This window comes from Haliotis asinina, chromosome 9 (assembly GCF_037392515.1).
Source record: "Haliotis asinina isolate JCU_RB_2024 chromosome 9, JCU_Hal_asi_v2, whole genome shotgun sequence".
Lineage (NCBI taxonomy): Eukaryota > Metazoa > Mollusca > Gastropoda > Lepetellida > Haliotidae > Haliotis > Haliotis asinina.
The window spans coordinates 18,035,966-18,063,829 of NC_090288.1; the positions used below are offsets into that span (position 1 = coordinate 18,035,966).

General features: G+C 38.8%; 1 protein-coding gene across 10 annotated transcripts in view; it reads left to right on the forward strand.

The window, feature by feature from the left end:
- The window catches only part of LOC137295584 (neuroglian-like), a 71,942-nt gene that overhangs the window by 30,839 nt on the left and 13,239 nt on the right, over window positions 1-27,864 (forward strand). For 5 of the 10 annotated variants that reach the window (XM_067826997.1, XM_067826999.1, XM_067827003.1 and 2 more), the window contains 14 exons: window positions 11,627-11,747; window positions 12,424-12,529; window positions 13,305-13,840; window positions 15,982-15,996; window positions 20,616-20,715; window positions 21,568-21,755; window positions 22,610-22,741; window positions 22,996-23,139; window positions 23,790-23,971; window positions 24,599-24,689; window positions 25,840-26,115; window positions 26,279-26,655; window positions 26,954-27,185; window positions 27,314-27,444. In XM_067826997.1, coding sequence (XP_067683098.1) covers window positions 11,663-11,747; window positions 12,424-12,529; window positions 13,305-13,840; window positions 15,982-15,996; window positions 20,616-20,715; window positions 21,568-21,755; window positions 22,610-22,741; window positions 22,996-23,139; window positions 23,790-23,971; window positions 24,599-24,689; window positions 25,840-26,115; window positions 26,279-26,655; window positions 26,954-27,185; window positions 27,314-27,444 — 2,595 coding nt within the window. In that variant the 5' untranslated portion in view covers window positions 11,627-11,662. The remainder of the gene's footprint in view (window positions 1-11,626; window positions 11,748-12,423; window positions 12,530-13,304; window positions 13,841-15,981; window positions 15,997-20,615; window positions 20,716-21,567; window positions 21,756-22,609; window positions 22,742-22,995; window positions 23,140-23,789; window positions 23,972-24,598; window positions 24,690-25,839; window positions 26,116-26,278; window positions 26,656-26,953; window positions 27,186-27,313; window positions 27,445-27,864) is intronic. The other 5 variants (XM_067827005.1, XM_067827000.1, XM_067827006.1 and 2 more) reach the window with 1 other exon arrangement.

Sequence of the window (27,864 nt, forward strand, 5' to 3'; positions counted from 1 at the left end):
TCAGGGGTTCATTGGATCTGTGGTATCACCCCTTGGGACACTAATCCTGGCCAGAAGACCAATTGATTGACTGGATTAGAACAGTTTGTACTGCATCATGTGAACTCCTGAACCTTATTGAGGGGACAAGGTGATCAGTGGGGAGGGTGTTAAGGAGATCCAACATACTGACAGACATGGATTTAGATAAAGAGCTCAGAGGAGCCATTGACACTCAAAAGCCTAGGCATTATCTGCTGGGCCTTTCTGAACTTTTGATTAATTGTGATAGGATCTTGTTTCCAATTTGCAGATTATGGAAGTGGATGAGATATATCCAGAAACATAACTGCCTGAATACTACATATCTGTGCCATTGCTACAGCTTAGGGTATCAACAGGTCTTTAGCTCAACACTTCAGCAAATTGTAATGGTTCATTGTCTGATACTTTTTTTTTTGTTCATTGTTTTACATGCTTATTTTCAATTACTTGTTTGCACAGGTGGATGTTCAAATTAAATATAAATGTATGGAAACAAAAATTAGTCAGAAACTCCCAAATTTTAATTTCAAATTTCCCAGTTAATGTCAGTAGGATTAGAACTCTTTGTTAAGTTGTGGTTACTTGTTATTAACTAAAAAGACTAGGACATATACAGAGGTTAATGCTTTTATCATGTAATATTCAGTATTCCTTCAATGCAATCCTAAGTTTGAAAAAAATATGGCTTTATATCTTATTTTACTGGCAGGAAATGAATTAAGAATCTTTAGTAAAACAGAATGGTGAAAAGGAAGTGCTTACCCTTCACATAATTATGTTCAATGATTTGATATGTAGTTTGACTTGTCATGTCAGTAGTAGGTATATAGTGTGAACGATCATGTAAACAAACTAATTATGGTAGCTAAACATAAACTGAATTCAGCTGAGTTCCTAGAAACCTTATGGTACCCTATCTTATCCATGTTAGTAATTTTTTATCCTTACATCATTTTGTATGAAAATACAAAGAAAAAGATTCCCATGGCTAATAATGTTGTTAAAGTTATAAATATCAATCTGCAAGTTTGTAAGTTTTACATTTCAGTAACTTTGATGAATATCAAAAATGCCATAGTCATTACGAGACTGATGGAAGGGCCAAGTTCCGGTGTACTGGGGATGGTATTGGTGAAATGCGAAGCAGGATTAGGCGGTGTTCCAAGAGTGGGGAGCAGGAATCATGGATCGGGAATCACCAGGTAATGGGTGTTCTCCCTTGACCCATATCCTACTTCTGACACCAGCAACTTCCCCAGGCACACAAGCCATCTGGAAGCCATATTGAATAATCATTGTTACCAAGACTCCGATTTGATGAGATACAAGTGGGCGGCAAGCAGTCGGAAGAATGCAATACCGTTTCACTGTTAGTGGGGAAAACGCATCTTGTATGTCACATGGCCAGGCTTATCGCTACTTGATCTGTACCGTGTGTTTATATTTGTCCATATATATATCTGTCAGTGTGTACACCATCAAACAGAAGAGGCTTCTGATTTGACATTTGTTTTAATGAGCTGCTGTTGGTTCAAGGTGTAACCTCAGGGTTTATGCATTTGTATGCAATGTTGAAGCATTCTATTGCCTAAATAGGTACAATGTATAAGGCCAGTGCTAAACATTGCTGGAATATTACTATCAGTGGCGTAAAACTGTATTCACACATTCACTATCAGCTGAAGTTACATTGTGCTGGCCGTGAATATGTTCAGGACTTTAAAGTTTCAATCTTTGTGTCAGGAGATTTGCCTGACCACAGTTTTTCAGTTTGTTGGATTTCTTTTTTTGTTTAGTGAATCAGAAATTATATGACGATATTCTGAGATGAAACAAAAGCATATTGTGTCAAAAAGGGATCGTACATTAAAGAATTGAGTTTAGTTTATGCCACTTTTTGCAATGTTCCAGAATGTGACATTCACACATCTTACCCATGTATTGAATCTAACTTAAGTCTTTGACATGATTAGCAAATGCTTTGACCACTAGGCGCTACCACATGGCCTACTATAGGCTGTAAGATTTGGACAAGTGTCTGTCTCACAGATGTATGGTGTGTAACACCTTGTGTGATGGTGATCATAAACAGTGATACAAAGCAATGGGAGCTTGTAGTGATCCCATCATCAACAAGGGTTGAGGCCGGCCATGCTATAAACAGTCTTATCTAATCCATATACCCTGTATTCTAGACCTAGATGGTGAAATTTTCTCATCTTTCCATAGTTATAGAGGCACAGATGTATGTGCTTTATCAACAGGGTGTATGACACAGGGTGATGCGCCATTAATCTTCTGATGATTCACCAAGTAAGTGATTCTCTGAGGGACACAAATCTAATGAATATTGAGTTGCTTGGTGTCCTTGTCTGCTTATGACAATTGGCATTCCTTGTGATATTTCAGCTTTTAAGGACATTCCCTACTTTTAGTGATTGAGATCCCTGCATGAATCAGAATTATGTAAAATACCCTTTTCATTGATGCTACAGCCATTTTCGTAGTGAATAGAGTGAAATGTACAGTATCCATAGCAACTGCAGTGAACCATTGGAACCATTGTGTTTTATTATAGATTGTTGCAAGGCTGATGTGAGTGACAGAAATAGCATATCAACATAACATATATGCAGTATCATGCTCCAGGCGCAGAGTGGGAATCACACATGTTGCAAGTACAGTTCAGGCTTTCTCTCACCAAAATTTGCATAAAATCAATAGGTGTCTAAATGACAATGTTAATTTGCACAACTACTACTATTACTCACAGCTTGGAACATATGGCCGATCATTGATCATGGCAGAGTGGAATAATGAGTCCATCACTAACGTTTACACTGTCAACACGTCGCCTTAGATCACCCTGCTCCACCCGTTTCTCCCAAGGTTCTTTGTGACTCGGGATGCAGTGTTGTATTTAATTCTTAGCTGTTGACTTTTGTGTTGTAAATGTTCTTAATCTACTCCTTTCTTCCTCTGAAGTAGAAGGAACTTGAAAGAGGGGAAGGTACATTTATCTCCTTGAATTGTTGCCTTCAACCACAATAAGTCCTGAGGAGGTATTGAGTGAGTTATCGTCCCAGGAAGAGGAGCAGGACTATACAGAGGTGTGAAGGGGCACAGTCATCATACAGACCTTTGTCCCCAGTACTGTCTGAGACTGGTTATTGTATCTTTGTGAACATTCCATGTGCCATCATGAGAAACACACTATCAAGCATGCAGAGATGGCACCCTCGATGATTTTATAATATGAATTTTGGCCACAATCTATAGCAATACAATTGACTAGAAAGTCTATGAAACTTGACGAAAATCATAAAAAGTTATATATATAGAAAACATATCTTTTCATTGATTAAATACATATTTGCCAAAGAGAAATGACAAAAGGAAATGTAATACTGATAATTTGGACATCTGCTGTTGGAGGTATGTGAAGTTAAAGCTTCCCTCTAGATGTGTGTCATATTATCTTTTATTATCATGATATTATATATATTTAGTTGACCACTAATTTTATGGTCAGTTTGCAACACTTTGGGGTTGGCATTTCTGTGCATGTACTGGTGAGTGCACATTGATGTAAGTGTCCAGTAGATGTGTAGCAGTGTGTTTAGATTACTGTAGGGGATGACTGTCGAAACAGAGACAAGGCAGTGTATAGAGAATATTAAACTATGTCCTGTGTAATACAATATTTATGAAACGAGTGAATGGTTTGGTAGCTAACAAGTGAAAGCGAGTTGGATACTAATACCTTTCACAAGTTTCATAAATATGGTGTTACACGGGACATGGTTTAGTATTTTATTTATTCCTCACCCAACATTAGCAAAATAATATCAAGCAAAGTACTTCTTTCCTAAGAATTCGATGAGTGTGATGACACTCTCCTTTCCGAGAATCAGTCAAGGTCTAATACTACTCTGACAGAGGTATTAGCATTGTGACATCATAACTTTGATGTCATACATACGGCATCGTGCGATGGTATTACCCAATGTGTAAAAACTTTGTAAAATTATCAAACAGTGATATCTTCAATGGGTGAGTAATAAAAGCTTGTATGCCACCATTAATACTGCTACTGTTGAGAGTGACCTGGGAGTGATGGAACCACTGACTTGCTCACACTGTGGCGGTGGGCATGGCAGCATGTTGACTCATGTCAGCTGGTAGGAATGTTGACTCAAGGTTTGAATGAGCCAGTACTGTAAGTCTGGGGAAGATTTGATTGTAAGCCGTTTGGTGAAGGCGATTCTTAGTTGAGTACTAGTTGCCTACTGTGTGTTGAAGATATGGATGGACATATCTGTGAATGCTTGTAAGTTGAGTTCCTCTATATAATGGACGAGTGATGTATGTCAGGCCGAGGTTTCAGGAAATAGTAGAAGCCAGCCATGGCTGCTGTACATGTTGACAGATTTAATTACTGAGTGGTTTTCATTTCCATTCATCAGATGAGTCATATCGAGTTGGTGGATTAAGGATTCCCTCATAATCTTGTTCTAAGAGTTTTGGTGTTATACAATTAATCTTGGACAAAGAAGGAGTTATTTCTTGTTCATTCAGTGCAGAGTACTGTCATATTTATACTAGCAGATTTTGTATAAAGAACGTAGAGAAAGAGATTCCATTGAGCATGTTTGTCGCTGAGTAATCTTTGTGTGGAAGTTAATTCCTTTTTGCATGATGACTTGATGCAGCCATTTTGTTAAATCTGTGGTGCAGAAAGCAGTTGACTGATCTTTTGATACAGAAGACATCAGCATGCCTATCACACTGCGTGATGTGACGCTGAAGGTGTGCAGAGCAATCCGACATACGCGGGCATAACATATTCGCTGCACTTTCCATCATTCTGTTAATTCTTCCAACCATATCCGCTATATGAAAGGAGTCAGGGAGATTGTTGGCATAAATTACCTCCACTAGTGTCTGTACACAATGGCACCATTTGTCTGGCTGTGGTAGGTGTGAAGGTCAATGAGGTAATTGACCAACTCAAGTCGTTAGGGCAGTTCTGTGTAGTGTAGGTGTGTAAGTGGCAGATGCACATAGTGAGTCAGAACAATTGTGAGGTAGACAAAGGATGCATCAGGTTACATTGCAGCAACCTTCTCATGGGTGTGTGCCCACACTGAATGCAGTGGTGGAAAGGTTATCGCACAGACACAGGGTTCCTGATTCCCTGGTTATTCTTTATCAGCAACACACCCTGAAAGATACCAAGAACAGAACCCTAGGAAAATGAACGATGATGTACAAACATGCATGCTTTAATACTCAGTTAACATTGAAATAGTCTAATGATAAATTAATGCAACATGTTATATTTGGGATTACACTTTCTTAGTAAAGCACAAATTTACATTTTTGGGGTTGAGTCCCATCGAGGATTCAAACGAATGGACAAAAGCAAAACCAAAGTCAAACAGCTGGTATTCTAGACCATGGTCTTTGTGGAAGTCGTGGTGGCTGAGCAGGTAAGGCAGCTGACTGTGTGTGCTGGTGATAAGACTCTGAAGCTGTGGATTTGAATCCCATATGGGACTCAACCCATAATAGTACTAGAATTTGCTCTTTACTAAGAAAGTGTAATCCTGAATATAACATATGTTACCTTTCACCACTTTGTAAACTGGCATTTTGTAATGATAAGTTCATGATTTCACTTTAATCAGAAAATACCATTTGTTCTGTAACATGTATTTGTTTTGCAATCTGAAGCAGGGTGAAAGGTGAGCCTGCAGATAAAGGGTGATTGTGTCTTATGGCTTGTTGTGCACCTGCATGTAACCCAAGAACTACATTAAGAGCATTGTTGGGGTCAAGTGTCCAGATGGCCACACTTGATTGCTCCCATGTCACTTCAAGTAGTCTCATGCTCACCTTAACTGTACTATCAAAGTGACCCATCCAGATGACTTCACTGACCAGGGAATATGGACATGTTTGCCCACTCCAGTCTTAGTAGGATGTAAATGTCCCAGGGCAATAAAGCAAGAGGTATATTGATGAGGAAGCGATACCTGGGTCAGATTATTCCCAGTGTCCGGGGAGATATGGGAGATATCACCCCTGCTGTATTGACCTATGGATCCTGAGTGAGGACTGAGATGTCATCAAGATAGCATTGGTGCAATATTGAGAATTGGCTCTCTTGATGTCAACACAATAGAGATCTGGAGATATCATCAGGAGGTATTGTAGTCCCTTCCTAAGCAGAACTGAAGATATTAGTGATAGCTACTGATGATGCCCTTGGGGTGAGCAAGCACCTGCTAAGAGGGCTCTGTCTCATGTGGTTATAGGCTGTAGCTGGTCCAGATGGACTTCACATGTATCTATAGGTGTTAAAAGGGAACATGTTGAGGATTATACATGCTGGGTAGGATACACTTCTACACATTGCTCAGAACTACTTAGGTAGGTAGTCAGTTGATAGAAAATGGAGTTTGCATCCTATTTTTTTCATGAGATACACTGATTAAATGATTTTACTGAAACCCATAAATATCATTCATTGCAGGCTGGTTACATATTGAAGCAGTGACAATCATTATTGCCAATGTTACCAGTCCCCTTATCAGAGAACAGTGTCAGTGTTATGCATGTTTTGTATGAAGCTGCAGTATTCAGTTGAGATTATAATGTACAAATCAGTGAACAGTTTAGTTTAGTTGTCCTGAAACTTTTAAGAATAATGCAAACATGAAATGCTTAGTTTAGGACCTTGGGAAGCAGGGAAGCATGATGTTGGTCAAGCAGATATTTTGATTTTTGTAAGTTTATTGTTTTTTAATGTCAAACTCAGCAACCTGATATATGACAGCAGTCTGTAAATAGTCAAGTCTGGAATCTGGACCAGACGACAGTCCAGTGATCGTGATGAATATTGATCTACACAGTTGAAGTACCATTCACATGTGTCAACCAAGTCAGCATTCTTGACCACTCAAACCCCTTAGAGGTCTCTTGCAACTATCATGGTTTGCTAAAGACTAGTTCTGGATCTGGATCTTCATGGGTATATGTGAGATGAAGAAAATGGGCGCCTTCTACCCAATGCTGACTCCTACTGAGTGCAATCACTGTGATGCTCAGCTTTGAGTGACTCAAGGTTATGGACGTTCTGCAGCTTCCTGTTTGGTCACTTTCTGCCACGAAGTGAAGGTGGTGCTTGTGATCTTTGTCTTTTTGCCACTCTTTTTGATTCACTGTCCTCACACTGATCTCTGAAGTAAAGCAGAATTGCATACCAGGCCATTTTATGACATTTTTACAGGTATTAGTGTGTTCTATATATGTAACTCCCACACAGATGCTTCATGTCATACAGGGTAGGCTAGTTGTTAAAGCTTTCACTCGTCACGCTGAGGACCCAGGTATGATTCCCGCATGGTTACAATGTGTGAAGTCTGTTTCTGGTTTTCCCCATCATGATATTGCTAGAGGATTGCTAAAAGTGGCATAAAACTGAACTAAGACACTTGGTAGGGATAATGTGAAGATAATTAGTTTTTAACCAGCTAACAATAAATTATGAGTAATTAATGGTCCTTATCTCTCTTGTAACTGCTTACTGGGTAAGCATCGATGTTCCCTAATGTTTTTGTTTAATGGATTGATTTTGGTTCTCCTAAGAGGTTGATCAGCTAGTCTTATATAGTCAATGAATCAGTGAATCTTCTTTGTTCTGCCAGTTTTGACTGCAGTATAATATGGAAGCATGTTTATGGACGTACTGTGAATGTATTTCATTGTAATGCGTTTAGCATATGCCATCTGTGACCTCCAGCAGAGATCTGGGGTTCAGTGAGCGCTCTCACAATCATTGCTGCAGTACATGTGGGCACATGTTAGCGACTGATGGTACGGGAGTACAGTGGTGTGAGGTCTGCAGCTGAAGGTGACGGGTGTTGTAGAAATGTTCCTTAGCTCCATGCAGCACTAAATTAGAAGAGTCTTTTTTTTTTTCTTTTTTTTTTAATCAAGTGATTTGCTCAGTAAATGTTTACATGTTAAATGATTAATTTTTTAAATTATTAAGTTAAATACAATATATACTCATGGAAAAATTTAAGGGAACTCATGTTTCTTAGGGCAGTTCAAAATTTCTGTTTACTAACTTAAGTGCTGTGTATTATCGTTTTCATGAAGAGCAGTTCACTCAAACTCACCATAATGCTTTCCATGCACGTGCACTACATGCTCCTAAAGTTGCACACACTTAAATTTACCCGTGACAAGTATGTGCACTGTCAAACACAACGGTTAAAAACATTGTTAACATGGCGAGACAGTACTTAACTTTGGAACAGAAATGGGAGGCAATTGGCATGGTTAATGGTGGAAGCTCATTACGACAGGTTGCAACAAGTTTTCACAAGTCTGTTAGCGTGATGTCCAGACTTTGGAATCTCTATAGAGCGACTGGTGACGTCAAAATGAGGCGTGGTCGGGGACGGAAAAAGAAAACCACCCCATGGGATGACCGGACCCTACACCTTATTGCTCTGTGAGACAGGTTCAAATCCCCCTCCAAAATCAATACGGAATTCAGGCAAAAAACAAACATCAGAATTTGTTCACGTACAGTGCATAATCGTGTTAAATTAGCTGGTCTGAAAAGCCGTTGTCCATTTTGGAATCAACATGACTGAGCAGCCCAAGCGCTTGAGACTGCAGTGAGCACGGAACCATGGAGGAAGAACTGTACGTCAATGGAGAAACACTATGTTTAGTGATGAGAGCTGGTACACACTAGACCATAATGACGGTCGAATTCGAGTTTGAAGACGTGTTGGGAAACATCACAGTGCCTGCACCATCGAACAGCATGATCGTTCTGGAGGGGGCTCTTTTATAGTGTCGGGCGGGTTTACCATTAACTACAAAACAGGTCTTGTGCTTGTTGATGGCAGGATAACAGGTGTACAATATCGTGATGAGATCTTGAACCCGATTGTGATCCCCTTTGAGCGTACAACAGGTCGAATGTTTGAGTTCCAGCATGACAATGCCCGCCCTCACATTGCTCATGTTTGTCAGGACACACTGAGGGCTGCAGGTGTCCGGGTGTTGCAATGGCCGGCTAGAAGTCCTGACCTTAACCCCATCGAACATCTTTGGGATGTTCTTGGCCGCAATGTTCGGGACAGACCTGTTCAACCCAACAATTTGGATGAACTTTTCGTAGCTCTCCAGGAAGAATGGCATAGAATTTCGATTGGTACCATCCGTACACTCATGCCATCGACGATGCGAAGCAGTTCTCCAGAGACATGGGGGACACACCTGATATTGATTTTCATCACTTGACATAAGCCTTTTCATCTGTATAAACTTTTCTCTTACTGATTCAAAGATTAAAAGTCACAGCTATTTCATGCGTTCCCTTAAATTTTTCCATCAGTATATATTATTTTTAGAAGTGCGATGTAGTAGTTCTAACTTAGTAGTAGTGCTGTCCATGGACCACATGTCAAATTGTTTTCTGCTATATGGCACAGGATTCTCCCAAACTTTGAAAAATAAAGTGAAACATCATTTAACCTTTACCATACAAGACAACTGTTGTTCTGTTTGTTCTGCAGGAAGCACCTCTAGTTTTGAGACTTGTTACAACCTTCCCATGTGTTTGAAGTGGCAGTTATCACTGTGAATGGCTTGACCCAAGCCAGTTGGGGTGAACATGACCCATGTTAATTGCAACCACCAATCTGAACTGACAGGAACTGGCAGACGGCTAGAGAAGGTTGAATAGGGAGTTTGCAGTGTAGAATTCCTTTTGGCCAGAGTGTCTATTGTCATCAAGTCTGTTATTACAGTCTAGTAGCTGAACACACAGTTAGTACCATTGGATTGTTTTTCTTGCGACTTTTTTTCACATGATCGTGTCATAATGTATGACTTTTGGTCATAATCTAACCATGTGTATAATTTGAGACATGACTATTGAAAATCTGTCTCACTACTTCCGCTAGCGCTACTGTCACTAGGTGTTCACACTTCAGCAGTTGTATAAACAGCAGACAAAGTGTCATTCCATTCCACCTTACCAAGTTTTGGGAAGAAAAAGTCCCACATTCTTTATTTTCTAAGTTTATTCACTAATCTTCATTTGTGGTCAAACATATTTAGATACTGAGTCTGTACAATGACAAACTCATCCTGGCAATATTACAAGCAATATGATTGGTTGACTTCAATCCGCTAAACAATGAAATTTACCCTATAGTCGAGGTTTGTTCACTTTACAAAAATAATCAAGACTTTGCAAGTATGAACTTCTGAGTTAAGTTGACTTTGCTTTGTGCAATACAGATGATATATTTTGTGTCAGATCTAAATATTATGTGTGAATCATGCAATGCCTCAGTCTAGCTTGGACACTGAGCAGTGCAGGACTCAACACCATGCACAATCCAACAGTGTGGGCTTATGACTGCAATTCAGTGTTGTGGCAACACTGTGCTAACAGACTGTTCTGCTGACTTCCCTTGATGTCTTCTGTTTTCCAACAACATGAGAAAAGATAGTGTCTATTCAATGTGATATTTGAACCCAGTGCACAAACTAGAAACTGACATCCAATCCAAGAACATCAGATGTTACAAGTCTGTGTGTTCCCAAGGTGTGACACTTGTCCCTGTGATCGTCATGATCATGCACTTACCATGTGTACCCTGCCTCTGTGTTGCAGAACTGGGACAAGATCTACATTTACATGTAAATAAAGATACTGTTGTATTACATTTCTGAACATCATGGTCAATATGATATAACCATTATAAGTGATTGCATGCATACAATGTTATTTTTTTTAAAAATCACTATTTTTATTCACATGAGTTCGTATATATGTTCATACATTGCTCCATAAAGTTCATGGAGAAGGCAGGATTTTAAACATTTAATGTATTAACTTAAATGGAGATTTACAAAGGTTTTTAATACCTTTGTAAATTTTATATCTGTTATTGACTGGTATGTTAAAGATAAGGTTTTCAAACCTGTTGTTTCTTCTGGTGACTATAAAGGTCAGGAGTTGTGATTTTGAGTGCTACCAGGATTGCACAATATTTTCACAAGATGACATTTTGGAGCTACAGATGTTAAGAAAACAGTTAGAGTGTTTTAATGATCAACATTCCATGTGAGGTGCTGGTTTGATATCAGACAACAAGGATATGCCAAACACACAAGCCTCCCAGCCTCTATTGTTATATGTCTTAGACTTGAGTATTAACGCAGTGTATGAAATAGCATCTGCTTGGTATTTTGAGAGTTTCGTACCCTGATTAATGTGCACCTTGTGTTCAACTAGAACAGTGTAATTGTTGCTGCTGTTGCTCTCTTGACACCAGCTCTGTGACTGGAATAGATTGTATGAAATATCTACTTGTTGCCAGATAATACAACAACACAGACTTGTTTGAAGGTGGACAACCTTCTGTTTGATTTGTAAGTCTGCAGGCAACTTGAAACACAAATGATATTGGGTTTGTGGATGATAGATAATGTACTTGTCAAAACAGAAACAATCTTCAGTAGTCTGAGGTAGACAAGTGACTCTGAGTTTATGTTGCAGGTAGTGCAGTAGAGAGGGACCAATGCTGAGTTAACAATGGGTCCAGGTTTGCCTCCTGCCCTGGTGCTGGTGGTCCTATCCACAGGACTAGCCGTAGCAACAGAAAGTCTGTCTAACCCTTGTAAGTAACACAACCCTTACCGTTATCTACACCAACATGAAGCAAAGGTATTTCAGTGATTTTATTTTGTTTGGGATGATCTTTTGTTCTACAAATATTGTTCTGTTGTGTGTTGTTTATATAATTATTTTTCATATGTTAGTTTATTGTTTATGTAATTTTGATTGTTTGAATGATGTTATTATTTGAGATTGTTAACATAATTAGTCTGTTGTTGATATATTAATTTGTTGTTGATATATTAATTTGTTGTTGATGTTATTATTGTTTTATTGGTAGTTTGTTGTTTATATCTTTGTTATATTGATATAATGTGCAGTTGTTATTTTTGGTTTATTAACTATAGTTATGTTGATGCCAATAATGAAGTGATTTGTTCACTCTATCGTGTAGTAATATACTATTACTGATATGATGGTATTATTGTAATGATTATAGTTTTGTCCATAGTGATGTTAGTGCTAGTATCATGCAACATGCCAGCATGGCTGTCAAACATGGACATCAAGAGACGTATCTACTGGTAGTGTGACTGGCGATTTTTTCTCCAAGTGTAGTAGTGTAACATACATACACAGCACATCTTAGCAGGGATCTAGTGCACATTTCCCCCTGAATTTAGCAGTACTTTTTAGCTTTTAACTCAAAACTAAAGTTTTTTTAATCACTGTTTCAGCATACAAGCCGCCCAGTGTTGCCAGGGCAAATACCAGGAATGTTTATTACTTAGCTGAGGAGAAGATCGAGTTGGATTGTATAGCTGAAGGATCACCTGAGCCTATGTAAGTAGGCAGAGGGCACTGGAAGGTGATGGGACAGAGAAGGGGGTGTTGTGGTTGAAACAAACCAATAGTCTCTAGCTCAAGAACATTTGTAATTACTTCAGTGGTTAGTCTGTGCCATTGCTGATGTCCTTGGTATTGATCCTTGCTGACACAGTTGGTTTGTCTTGCCCACTTGTCCTTCATGGAAAATAATATTCACTCACATTCTTCTCTAAAGGAAACATTTCCGTCTTGGAGTATTTTTCATGATCTGACACATGGGTAGTCAGATCCCATTTCATATCTCAATTTACAGGGATACAAGTTCAACATAAAATTGCTCTAGTAACTATAGCAGTAAAATCGGCATTCAAGTTACTATTTGACTTTGTCTCATCACTATTCATCCATTTAGTTAAGCTTGTTCAGCAAGAAGTATATGGACATGTTAACCCTCACACCACCAGTAGGGTATGTGTATGAGTGGCGCACTAACAATGATAATATATGTGAACTTATATGATGTGCCTTTTCCATAAACAAAGCACAAACACACTATTTATTATCCTAGACAACCCAGGCTGCCTGTGAGGTGCTAGCAGGTGATAGTCTATTGAGTTTATCCTGCAGGGTAGCCACCCACTTTGTGCTGGCTTAAGGACTAGACACTATCAGAAATGAAGCAGTAATCCAAAGTTGTAGCTGTGCACAACATGCAATAAAGATGTACAATGTTGTTTGTATGACATTCCCTTCATGTGATATATATAGCTTTTTTCAACTTTGTTTTCAGTTACCGATGGTTTAAAAATGGTGTCCAGCTCAATCTGAGTACTCCGGAGAACAAGGCACGGATGACCCTTCAGTCTAATGTGGGTACTTTGGTCATTGACCAGGCTCGCACCACTGATGAGGGGACATATCAGTGTGTGGCTGAAAATAATTTCGGCAAATCTCTTTCAATTAAAAGAAATGTGCAATTAGCAAGAATGGACCCTTTCCCCACCACAGTGATTCAGACAAAGAGGGCATTGTTGGGCCGATCAGAAATTCTTACATGTACACCTCCAAATAGCATTCCAAAAGCAAAAATCAGCTGGATTATTGTATCTGAAGGTGACATGGACTACCGGGATGAGGACTCAGACGAGGGGTTTAACTTTGTGAACTTGGATAATCGGATTACGATGGATTGGAAGGGTAATCTGTATATTACCAATGTGAAGCAGGAGGACGGCCAGGATGGGGATAAGTATGTGTGCATGGCCAACAACAAGATTGTACGATCATTCAATCAAGGGGAGGATAAGATTCTGGAACCATTCGGAAGTAAGTATTGCTCCTTCCTTCCTGGATGTTGGATAGTCAGTGTGGATATTTCACCACAGGGTTGAGGGAGAATAATTCATGTATGTGTGTGCAGAGCTGTGAGTGTATGTAAGTTAGCTGTAGACATTATCACTTGTGCAGTATCACTCTAGTCACCTTTTGTGGCAAGCATGGGTTGTTGAAGACCAATTCTACCCTGGATCTTCACTGGTCCTGGTGTATAATGAGTAGACATGGTTTTTATAAGGTTTCATTAGCAAATGCCCATGTGTCATGTGTATATCGGTAGAAGCCATGAATATGATGATCTGCATATGAATATGACTATAAGTTTTCACATCATGTCTCGAGAAGTAAGGTTGTATTCCCAGAGGCGAAGGGAATACAACCTTACGAGGGACTGATAAAACCCTGTATTTCCTGAGACATGATGTGATGATTCATTTGTCTAGCCAAATGTTTTTACTAAATCAAAAGAAAATAATATGCATTGAATAGACTTGTTCTTATTTATGTGAGATGCCTTGGTTCACTTTTCCTTGCTGCCATGTTGACACCAGCTCATCGATTGACCTCAGTGCAGCACTTGTTACATAAGGCTTGGCAATGCACACTTTTCTCCCTTTGTTTGGTGAGCAAGGTGTGGCGGGATAACATGACTTTTGTACTCCCTTCTTGACGATTGTGATGGCTGTACATGGTATTTTATCAGAGTCACATGAACCAATCAAAATTTGACATTCCTACATGAGGCTCCATAATGACTTTTATGTTCAACTACAAGGCTGGGGAAAGAGTTTCAGTATAGAAAGTCGTTTCTGAAATTGTACATCGGAATGAGCAAGCAGTCACTTTTCTGAGATCCTGCAGATGACTTTACACAGCTTATCCCATAAACATCATGGTGGCTCATATCAGCATCCAGAGGTTATCATGAGAGACTAACGATACAGACATACTGATCTGGTTGATGCATTTCATCATATTCAGTTCATGTTCATGTCTATCACTAGATTGTGTGGTTCAGACTTGATTATTCATGGATCATATAGCTGGAAAATTGCTGAATGTGGCATTAAACATCAAACAAAACAAACCTTCATCAAGCTCACTAAATGTAATATCACTTGTCTGTGTAATCACTCCTTATTATCATCTCTCACCAGCATCACTCTGAATTTGACTTTTATGTGACATGTTGTCTTTTTTATACCATTTTAACTGATATTTTCTACTTCCTTTAAAGGGACAATATTTATGTCTAGACAGCTTGATTAGTAAGGCTGTCATCTGTGGTATGACGCCACACCCTGCTACATTTGGAACAACAATAATGTAAGATTTGGATATAGTTGAAGGGAAGAAAAATTTGGTTCTCACTAGTGAGTTACATTTTCATGTTTTGGGGTTTTATGGTTTGTTTGTTTTTTTATAAAAATAAAGCTATTTCACACATACCTGTTCTATCCTATTGTCTGGCATGTTTTTCCCTGAGAAACTGGTTAATGGTAAATATTGGGTTACCTGTATGCATCAGTGCTCGCTAGTCACTGGTTTGTTGAAATGAGAACGTCACAGACTTACTAAGCTCTTGTATAATTTAGAGTGTCTTGTCTCTGTCCTTTGGCTGCCACACAAGGGATTCAAGTGGCAACTGGAGAGTTGGTTCTTGTGGAACACCATACCGTGCGATATTCCTGCTGTGTGCTGGGGGCTTGTAAATAATCAAACCTGAACCAGACAATCCAGTGCTTGAAAAACCCACAACAAAGACATCTTTGACTTGTTGATGGATGGCTGTCATTGAAAACAAAACCCAGACATTCAGATCCTCTTTCTGATTGTTATTCTTCAAATTGAACAAGCCCGATGATTACTTGTGCAATTCTAATATTAATCAACTTCTCCTCTACTTCTTGATCAATTGTATTTTATATGATGATTGTTCAATAGATTTTCTTTCAGTATGGAATAGAACATCTTTTCAGTTCTTGTGAGCTCTACTCTGATTGTTTTATGTTGCCAGGTATATATGAGATATTTTATGAATGCTTCAGCTGGTGACCTTCCACCGAGTGTCGGCCAAGCTGTCCCAGCTAACACATACTGTCAATGCTGAGAATTTATTTTGTCATTTACAGATCCTGGTGAAAAGGGTAAACTTCTACCAATCTTGTGCAGAATTAGGACCAGTGACTCTCTTAATACAGTGTAGTTCTTCTAAAATGCTCTACTATAATACTAATTCTCTTCTCAGTCTAATGTCTCTGTAGTGCTGTGAGCTGTAACCATGTACAGGACATGTGTTAACCACACTGTAAGCTGAATATAAAACAAGTAGTTCTGTGGAATGGTTTCTCTTTCTTCTGAAGACCCATGGTTGACTACCGGTTGGATTTTCCTGTGTGAGCAGTTTTCTGTACATCTAATGACTTATCCTATACTTGGATAACAGTTGGATTCCATATTTAGAGATTCGGGATTAACAGATCTGCAAGTTTTCCATCAGTCAAAGTAGGGTTATTTACTCTCCAGACAATGAACAGATCTTTTAACGTCTGCTTTGAACTTTACAAACTGAGGACATCTGTGCAAAAACAGAATTGAGTTAAAATCTGTCAACAAGTAATCATGCTCAAATTGCCCCTTCATTACCAGCTTTGTGAAGATTTGCCAAGCATTACTAACCATTTTAACAATTTTGTGTTATGAATGGTCTAGGCAATGCTCCAAACTTTTAAGTTTGTAATAGACATTGAACACTCATCACCAGATGGTATTTTTAAAGCCTGTGTGACTTACATGGCTTTTAACCTCAGATGCTGCAGTATATATCATCTACTAGAAGATGATACCCAGGGCCTAGATATACAGAGCTCTCTTAACAGTAAGGTAGTCATAAGTTAATGTAGATGTATGGCACTTGTGTCTATGAAGGAGAAAACATATGCTCCAAAATGTTGTTTTATCCACAATAAAGAAGTTGACATCCATCAATCTGGCTTTTCTTAGACTATTTTAGCACTAAGAGAGTTTTGAAAATCTGGGCCCAGGTTTCTGTTACCTCACCCCCATTCCACGAAGTGATTATAGGCAGTGACATTCGCAGTTCTATGATGAAGTGCTGGAGTTATGATCACCTGTTAATAATGATAGCTTTGTCGAACGGACATTTGTGACAGGCCATTTTATCAGTAATTTGTCTGAAAGGACCAATTTGAGATTGAATGTTGCACAATACTTAATTGATGCATAGCTGTTAGGATCGTATTTAGAGATGACATTTTTCAGTGTTATCATTAGAGGGGTTTACCTTTAATCTTCATGTTATTTTGCGTTTTTGTTACACGAGATCAAAATGATTGTTATAAAGTAAATATTAATGTTTATTTGTCTGATGTGCATGAAGTTCTACATGCATACTTGTCCTAAATACCTGAGAACCGGAGCTTCTGTGCAACATGTAGTAATGGAGTGTTTAGTCTACAGGTGGTTCGTAGGTAGAGATAGGTAATCAACTGTTAAAAATTGGGGTCTGTTCACCTTATCTGGGGAGCCGTTACTTCAGGGTTATGCTTTTTCAGTGTTGGTTTATGGATTCACTAACCCAAAACAATGTGAAGTGAAAAAACGAACCAATTGTGAAGCCATGTTATACCATGTCAGACTACACTTATGCCCAAGTTAAAAGGTATCAGCTGCAAGAACAAGTTTTCCAGATAGTAAACAGTCTTTCCTTGGCTTGTTGTGAGTTTCAGTATCATGCATCTTGAGTCAGGACACATCATACACCTGCATCTGTGTTTCTGTGTGTAGCTAGTATAACATTTGTCATCTCTGAATGTGTTCACAGGTGGAGTTTTACACAATAGTTTCTTTATGAATAAAGTCTCCAAACTTGCAACAGTTTTCTTTAGTTTCAGCCGAGTAAGACCAGCTATGGCAAAATCATGATATAAAGTGATATTTATGGTCTGGATTGCTGTATAGAGATATATAGAACTGATTGTATTTACAGTTATTGATCATATTTACTGGGGTTGCCTTGGAATTGATTTCATTTTTCTTATCTTTATAGTAGGAATGGTTAATGTTTTACTCAGCTTCTAGTCACGTTGTCATGGTTACCTTTCAAATGTAGTATAATTCATCAATACACAGGTGAAACAGGTGTGTCAGTCAAACATATACTTGCAGTATTACTCAAAGTTACTGGAGACAATTCCTTAGAATGCTGTAATGTTTTCCAGGTACTGCTCCATATATCCTCACAGGCTATCCATGTGCACATGTTCCAAGTTCATTCAATGAGGTTAACATATGAAGTAAATATGGCAGATACACCTCCGAAAGTTTTAACTGTTAACATGTGAACTGATACTTATCCAAAAAGAAATGTTATATCATGATGGATTCCAAATGGGAACAAAACCATTTGGGTGAAGCTGTGGTGTTTGTGTTTTGTCCCCAGCAAGTCTCTGACAGTTTCTCTCCACTGATGCATACAGTTTATTATGTCCGTCACTGACCCATATTTTTCAAAATAAAAGGACTTTGGAAAATTTATGCAGTTCTACACTTTTGTTACACTTCTAGCAATATTTGTAAGTGTGACCCCAGTCCACCGATGCATTTGACCATGCTCTGAAAGTCTCTCCAGATACATTCCTGGCTCTCTAAGTTTCTTTTGCATGTTTGTTTCTGTAGATGATGCTGTGATATTTCTGATACTCGGATACAGTATATCATCACTGGTTACATTAGGGATATATTAGGGATATATTAAACAGCAGTGATGTAGAAGATTTATACAGAGGGGATCATATAAAGTCAGGGAATATAAACATTGTAAAGACAGGAAAGGAAATAGCCCATGGACCAAAACACAAGGAGGTCAGTCTTGAATAATTCAAACAATATTGAGAAGAAATCAGCTCACATCGGTCTAAATACAAGTAGCAGTCACTTTTCATATTGAACAAATTTTAATCATAGATATTGCATGTTTTCATACATAACCAATTTTAGAAGGACAGTGTTTTTTCTGTCTTGTGATTCTAAACAATAAATCTGAAACACCATCTGTCACCAGTTTCATATTTCAAGCATGCTTTCCTGGAACCTGTGAAAACCTGTGTGAACTATATGTTGCTGGCATAAATGCAGTTGTAATATAAATTCTTAAAGCATTAATGATTATAAATAATATCATATAAGTGCTCATGTGCAAATTCATCTTCCGTCATTCGGCATATTTTCTCAAGTCAGAACTAAAATATCTATTTCTGGCAGTAAGGAACTTCTGGTACAAAATCCCTTCCTGAAACTCTAGAATTTAGGGTTTTTCACTTATTACGTTCAAATGACAATAGTGATATGAGATGTGTAAATAGTCAATTGATGTGAAAGGTTTCTGCAAAGTATGTCACATTATATATAGTGACGAGGCCACTTCGTGTTTAATTATCACTTTGTGATGTTCTGTGTTTATGTCTGTTCTTTCCATGTGTATCATGTAATTTATACCGTATGATCAAGGAACTTGATTTTCAATAAATGACCTTCACAAGTTGAAAACCTGCATTAACTACTGGAGATGTAGGCTCCTGACAAGAAAACAACAAAGCTTGAATGTCAGTTCCACACATGGGTGTCCCTCGCCGTGATATTGCTGGAATATTGCTAGAGTCAAAACATTCTTGATTTGATGCATTTATTACCGTTATCTGTACCGATAATTGGTACAGTAACACCACCATTGGTACAGGTTTGCAGACAATGCAGTGAGCCAAATATAATTAAAGGAGGATGTACAATTACTGTTTACTAATCATATTCCTTTCTTGATAAACAAGCCTTTATAAGAAATCACACACTCACCATTTCTCACATGTAGACTGAATGATTGTATGAAAATGAGTAACTTCTGATTTGTAAATATAGACTTTAAATATTCTCAGAGTATAAATGATCACTTACTCTGTTCTATTTGATCTCGGTGTTAAGGAAACACAATGTGGCCTCATGGTATGTTCCAACTTCTTAAATTGATTACATTATATATTGAACAATAGGGTGAACAGTACAAATCTTCTTCCATCTTTTCTCATTAAGGCTACCAATGAGTATTAAAACTCTGGATATAATCCCCATGTATTCACCTTAGACATAAACGCCATCATTTACCATAGCTCATTAGATGTTAAATCCCAGATTGAATCGGTATAGGGGTGGTGGATACATACAGGCCTATCCATGCCATGCTTGAATCACATCATGCTGCCAAAACTTCTTTGATGACAAACCAATTGCCAGGTTGCTTCTAGTTCGCAGATGCGTGCTAGCTAGACATTAGGATTATCACAAAACAGCTAGAATTAGGCTTTGGTTTCAGCTGACAGAACTTGCCAGCGTTTCATGAAAATCAGGTCTGTTGGAGTTGCCAAAACCAGGAAAGAATATCTGCTGTGTTTTATACCATGGCCTCGGTTCATGTCTTCAATTCATGTTTTTAATGAACAGCTGTTGATGCGTTTACAAACTAGTCTTAAAAATGTTTTTGCTGTTCAAAAAGTTTTGCTTCCATGATAAAGTTACTTCTTTTTTCCTGTGTGTTTTCCCACAAAGCTCATCCAGTAAACAATTTCTGCTGCATCAGCTTCCTGCTATAGATTTGCTTGGCGACTTCACACAGATCATGTAAAGGAGATGCACACTCATTTTTTATCATGCTTCATACAGAGGTGTCATGAGGTATGTTGTCATGTTTTTCCAGAACCAGCTGATGAGCCAGTGTCCCTCCTGTGGCATTCAGATTTAAAGGTGCTGGGACTTGTGGGCAAAACGGCCAAGTTCAAGTGTATTTTTGCAGGAAAGTAAGTGTTGTATGTAACTCCACTGTTGTTGTCAAGTCATGGGTGACTTGTAATACATGACCTTGTGCTCTGCATTGACCAGCTCCACTTGTTGCCTGCTAATCTTGGAATCAGAACGTTGGGGTAGCCTAGTAGTTAAGCATTCAGTCATCACAACAAAGACCTGGGTTCAGTTCCCCACATGGGTAAAATGTGTGAAGCCCATTTCTGTTGTCCCCTGCCATGATATTGCTGGAATATTTCTAAAACCTGCATAAGACCAAACTCACTCAATAATCCAGGAAACTATGTGATCGTTTTCTAAGTCATTCTTACTGGTTGTTACTCATTAATGAGATTACTTTTGAGACACAACTACTTAATGATTTCATTTTGAAGATTATGGTTGTGTTGTGGCTTATGCTGCATTTGAAGTTGTGTATTTTGTTATTTTTATTTGGTAAGAAATATGACAGAAGTGTTTCTGCATGGTTTTCTGCTTAATATGTTAAGAAATATTGTGACACAAATTTTCATTTTTTTAAAAAAAAAATCAAGACCTAGTATGTTTGATCTGTGTAATCTGACTGATGTATATATTCAGACTTGCCATGGTTAAAACAAGACGGTGGCAGCAGGAATAATGTTGGAGGTCTTGGTTTGGATGATTAACTTATTTATTTTATTAATAATGGCAAAATTGGTGTATATATGCTTAAAAATGGTATAAGAACCTATACCAAAATATTGCCATTGTTAAAATAAAGAAGCTGATCATACTTAAAGTTTTGTCATCCCCTACTGAATGCTATGAAAATCTTTGTGTGTTACTTAATGTTACTTTCATTATACGTGTAATGTTTCCCTCCTCAGTCCTCAGGCAAAGATTGTATGGAGGAGAAAAGGAAAAGAGTTAAACTCACGAATGAAACAGAGCAAGGATATATTTGACTTTGAAATCAAGAGAGTGAAGTATGAAGATGCTGGAGAGTATGTATGTGAGGGAAGCAACTCGGCCCACGACAAGGTCATTAGAAAGACCTTCGTGCTCACGGTAGAGGGTGAGTTGACTGTTAGCAGTGCCCATACATGTAACATTAGAGCTCACTGCTTAGGGTGAGCTGACCATCAACTGTACCCAGTCATGAAATACCACGGGCCTCATTCTCGAAACATTGTAGCCCTAAGAATTCTTATCTTTGATGGTAACCAATGTGTTAAGAATGGGCTTAAGAGGGCGACAAATGTTTCAAGAATTGCTAGCCAGACCTCTTGATTTTTGAAGAGAAAAGAAATAAATAGGAAGACATGCCCTATTGACCTTATTCTTAGGTGTCCCAGTTTTGATATAAGTGTGCCAGTTTGAATTTAGTTGTTCCCTTTATATACTGCCCAGTAATAACGAAAAAGCCAAGTAATCCCTTACATCACATTGTTACTGACATGTGTCAAGTTTACTGGTTCCAAGTCCCATTGCACCATTCTTTGTAAGTATGTAAAAAAGTGAAACTTTTTTCGTGTATTTTCATTAGGATTTGTCGTTTGAAAGAGGTCATTTATTGGAAATGCCAGGTGTTGTTACATTTTAGATAATATTTGTTTTGGTGTGTTTATATTGTTACATTTGTGTCCTTTAAAAACAGTTTCAATTTCAATGTTATGTCTGTCATTCATTGATAAGGGCTGTTTCCTTGTGCATTATGCTGAAGACCCAGATTCCATTCCCACATTGGCACAGTGTGTGAAGTTCAGCATAAGACTAAATTCACTCACTCATTCACCTTGTGTGTTGTCTAAAGTAACTAGATTACAACTGTGGAACCACTGTGTTGAACAATGATCATACGTCTGTCTTAAGTCATTTGATGATTGATTTCATGATGTATGACCATATGTTTTGTAATCCCATTTGCAGCTCGACCTAAGTGGGTTGTGGAACCCAAAGACCTCATTAAGGGAGTGGAAGAGAATGCAGAGTTTTCATGTGAAGCTAAAGGAAGCCCTGAGCCCACAGTCCAGTGGTACATTAATGGGAACCAAATTGAACGTAAGTATTTTGGACCCACAAATGTTTACCCAAAGTTACATTGCATAGGGACAATAAGTGGGCTTTTTATGCTTTGAAGTAGTATCTAATAAAGATCCCTAGCAGGGAGATTTATCAATGTATTATTTGGCAAAAACTTGAAAGTATTTTATGCGGAATCAATATTTTGCTTTGCTTACTGGATGAATCTTTGATTGTGTTAATCTGAATGGCTTCTAGTAATGATTTCCTGTCATTGAATTGTTGTTTTCCAGTTGAGCCTGACAATCCAAGAAGAAAACTGGTTGGAAATAAACTTATCTTTACAAACCTGTCCAAGACTGACTCAGATGTCATACAGTGCAACGCAACCAATAAGAATGGCTTTATCTGGGCAGATTTCTTCCTTCACGTTTTGGGTGAGACTGATGAATACCTGTATCTGGGAGTGTAAGGGAACTGGCTTATGTAGACTCGGAGCATTTTAGTGCTTGTGAAAAAAACTGGAAAAAATAAACAATAAGGAAACTGTTCTCAGTACATAATGACAGCTGCAGTTGATATGAAATAATATTCTGTAGTTTTACATGACCTTCTTCTGAGATATTTTACTGGGTATATTTTAATTAAATCATCAGCAGATTGTAGAAAAGTGAAAACACCAGCACATTGAGCTTGAACTAGTTGCATGGATATGTACACTGTATAGATACGTTACAATAATAATAAAAAAAGAAACATTTCAGTGGAGCTGATTGCCATTTCCAATATACTTTTCAAGAAATTACAGGCATTGTCTTAATAATTGCTGTTTAGGCAATGCCAAGTAGGTAATACAAATTACATAAAGTGTGTTGAGTGATGTTTTATTGCCGATGTCACATTTTTACTGACCAAGTAAATTTAGTAGTTTTTGCTTCTGATGAAATAGAAAAGTCAGTTGGCTGATCCATGAACCAAAGTAGTTAAAATCTATGTGAAGAAGTAGAGATCACATTAGGTTTATGAAGTAGTGCACAGATTACAGGCAGTGTTGTTGGTTCTAGTTCAGAGTTTGTTTCTGTTGCAGCCATCCCAGCCAATGTGGACCGTGAACCCTTGCCCAGACTCAAGGTGGCTGAGGGGCAGACCATTACACTCACTTGCCAGTCCTCTGGTAAACCCAAGCCCACTGTTGTATGGTTCAAGGGGACCCAGCCACTGACCGGGGACCGCCATGTTGTACAGGATAATGGAGATCTCCTCATCAAGGTGGGTGATTGGCAGAAAGTTTCCTGACCCTCTACACACTTGTCAGGGTTAGGCTGGGTTAAATAGTGGCATGCAAAGCCACATGACTGCTTTTCTAACAACAAAATTAGCTTGAGTAAATATGCTGGAAGTTAAATGTAAGGAATTTGTACGGGATTGTTTATACCGCTGAACTAACATGTTGTCTGATGTAATTTTAAGTTCTTGAAAATAGGGACAAGATAATACATGATACTTGATTATGCCAGTTTGTTTCATGACACTGATTTGTCAGAGTGTAAGTGGGTCGTGTTGCTGGCCTTGATGTCAGAGTGGAAGTGGGTCGTGTTGCTGGCCTTGATGTCAGAGCGTAAGTGGGTCGTGTTGCTGGCCTTGATGTCAGAGTGTAAGTGGGTCGTGTTGCTGGCCTTGATGTCAGAGTGTAAGTGGGTCCTGTTGGTGGCCTTGATGTCAGAGTGTAAGTGGGTCCTGTTGGTGGCCCTGATATCAGAGTGTAAGTCTGTTGTGTTGTTGGCCCTGGTGTCAGAGTGTAAACGGGTCGTATGCTGGCCCTGGTGTCAGTGTAAGCAGGTCATGTTGTTGGCCCTGGTGTCTGTGTGTAAGCAGGTCATGATGTTTGTGTTACAGAATGTGAATCACAAGGACACTGGCAACTACAAGTGCTATGCCAGGAACCGATTTGGAAAGGATGAGGCTAATGGAACTCTCACTGTCAGAAGTAAGCACATGAAACCTGCATCACTCGAGGTTTTCTTACAATATTAGTTGAGACCTCATGCATGACATAATGAAATACTATTTGAATCAGTGTTTTATTGAACTCCCATATGCATTCATTAAATGTAGTGGCAGTATTCCTTCACCCTTCAGTTCAGGGATGGTGGGGTAGTCAAGTGGTTAAAGCATTCACTTGTCACAGCGAAGACTTGGGTTCAAATAAAATGTAAAATCCATATCGTGTGTTCCCCATCATAATATTGCTGGAATATTGCTAAAACTGGACTCGCTAACTCACCTTCCAATTCAGTATAACTCCGAATGCAATAAAAAAGGCTTCTGAAATCTCCCATCCTATTTACTCATGCAGTTATATGCAGTGTATCTGCGAACACAAATGAATTGCCATGTAACATCATAAGCACCAATTGACAGAGCCCAGCCAATAAGCAGGTTAGTCCAGTTATTTGAGTTCTCTCGTCACACTGAAGAGCCAGGTTCGATTCCTCATGTGGGCGCAATGTGTGAAGCCCATTTCTTGTGTCCCCCGATGTGATATTGCTGGAATAGTGCTATAGGTGGCTTAAAACCCAACTCACTAACTCCATCCATCATTGGGACCCAAAGCTACCCTGGTGGCAAGGGATCATTGTGTGGTTGGTTCTGTGGTTATCAGGAGTGAGTGAGTGAGTTTAGTTTTACGCCGCACTCAGCAATATTCCAGCTATATGGCGACGGACTGTCAATAATCGAGTCTGGACCAGACAATCCAGTGATCAACAACATCGATCTGCGCAATTGGGAACCGATGGCATGGGTAAAGCCAAGTCAGCGAGCCTGACCACCCGATCCCGTTAGTCGCCTCTTACGACAAGCTGAGTCGCCCTTTATGGCAAGCATGGGTTGCTGAAGGTCTGTTCTACCCCGGGACCTTCACGGGTCTGGTTATCAGGAGATAATTATGTTAACGATAATCAGGATGTGCAGCAACATCAGAAAAGATATAATTTTCAACACTGATACTTCATTCTGGTTTGTGATTGAGCACTCTCCTAGATAGTGTTGAGTTTTCAAACAACTTTTGTGTGTAGGTAACAAAATTTAGATTTATTTGATTGCAATTCATAATGTAACAATTCTTTGAATTTCAGAGAAGACCAAAATTGATTCTGTACCCCTTGACCTTGAATTAATTTATGGTAATGAGGCAACCTTCACTTGTGGGGCAATCACAGACCCCCTTGAGACCTTGGAGTATATTTGGCTGCGTGATGGTGTCCGTATTGAAGAGGATGACCCCAGAGTCAGCATCAATGATGGCACACTAACGATCATTGACATCAACAGTAAAGACACCGCCAACTACACATGCATGGCATCTAATGGCCTTGACAACGCTACAGCTACAGCCAAGTTACAGGTCAAAGGTAAACTTTTGTTTGAAAAATTTTAAGAAAATTCAAAAATTGTATAATTGTTTGATATATATTTAATGTTCAGATTTTGATGAATTACATGTCCAAAATACATGCCTTTTGTTTGTTTTATCATAATGTCTTGTATTCACCTTGTCTGTCCTTGTATTTTCAGCACCACCTGATCCACCATACAATGTGTCCTTGAGGCACTGCTATGCCAACGATGCCCTTTTGAAATGGCAGTTTGATAAGAATCAGGAAAACTTCTCTCCGCTGCAAGGCTTTATTGTGGAATACAACACATCTTTCAACCCTGACAACTGGGTCACTGGTGCGAGGCCATCTGCTGATAGTCGTGAGGCCAAAATAAAGCTTTCATTATGGGTGAGATACAATTTCCGTGTCAAGGCCATCAATGAAATTGGTGTTGGCAAACCAAGTGCTATAAATCCATCTGAGTGCAAGACACCTCAAGGTCAGCCAGACAGGCATCCACGGAAGGTCCAGACTGTTGGTGACAAGACCAACTTCCTGGTGGTGGAGTGGGAGGTGAGGATCATAGCAGTGTTGTCAACAGTTATACATCTGATCGTCAGTCTGTCAAATAATTATTGACTTCTATAAGTTAAACCACTAAACTAATTTGCACATAAACTAACAGCGTACAGAAGCACTACTACCCAGCATAGAAGATGACGCTTTCTGTGTACATTTTGAAATTAATTTATGCCATTAACCATAGCTTTTCCAGTCTTATAGACAAGTATAGCCAGGTTACACATGAATAATTCTCTCTAAGTAAGTAACTTTTGTTGGGCAACTGATACCAAAAGTTGTATTTGCACAGACTATGCCTCAGATTGAACACAATGCTCCTGACTTCTTCTACAACATATCGGTGAGGGAGAAGGATGGCAACGCCGTCATGAACCTGGTCGAGACAGATTTCACAGTGGGCCGGAAGGAGATCTTCATCAACAAGACCTACAAGCCATATTACATCATAGTGAGGGCACAGAACATAGTGGGACAACCTGACAACAAAGCCCAGGAAATCTTAGGCTACTCGGGAGAAGCAGGTAGGATGTTGTGTAGTTGGCATATGCAAACTTGGCCATTTCAAACAACCACATTGCAGCAGTTCAAATGGAAAAATTTTATTTAAAAAATCGATGATGTAAGATTCTTTGTCTGGATGTGTTTCCAGCCCCCACTGTTGTCCCTAGCAACTTTGAGCTGGATCCTGATAAGAATGTGACGGCAACAAGTGCAGGTTTCCGCTGGGATCCTGTCAACACCAGCACAGAGTTCATGCAAGGAGAATACAAAGGTTACAAGGTACGTGCAGAGAGTGGTGGGAGGACAACTGTTGTGAACACAAGTGGTAGGCTGAAGATCATTATAGATAAGTAATCAGTACCCAAAAGTAGGAGGAAGATTGGTGGGTTCCTTTGACAAACAAAACTAAAAAGAGCACATAGGATGCTGAACATAATTTACAAGCAGCCTTTCATGAACACTAACTTTAGGTAATCTGTGTGGTATTTAAAACTAAATTTCACAGTAATTTCCTATATTATTGTTGCCACAATTTTCATATCTATAATCAGTAATATTTGCTATAGCCAGTGGTGATGGCAGTGATGAACTTACTAATTATATTTCCCATCCAGGATGTCCAAGATTATTGATTATACTTTTGGTTGATCCAATGATTTATCACTTGTCCAAGGTCTATGTATTCTTAGCATCTACCAA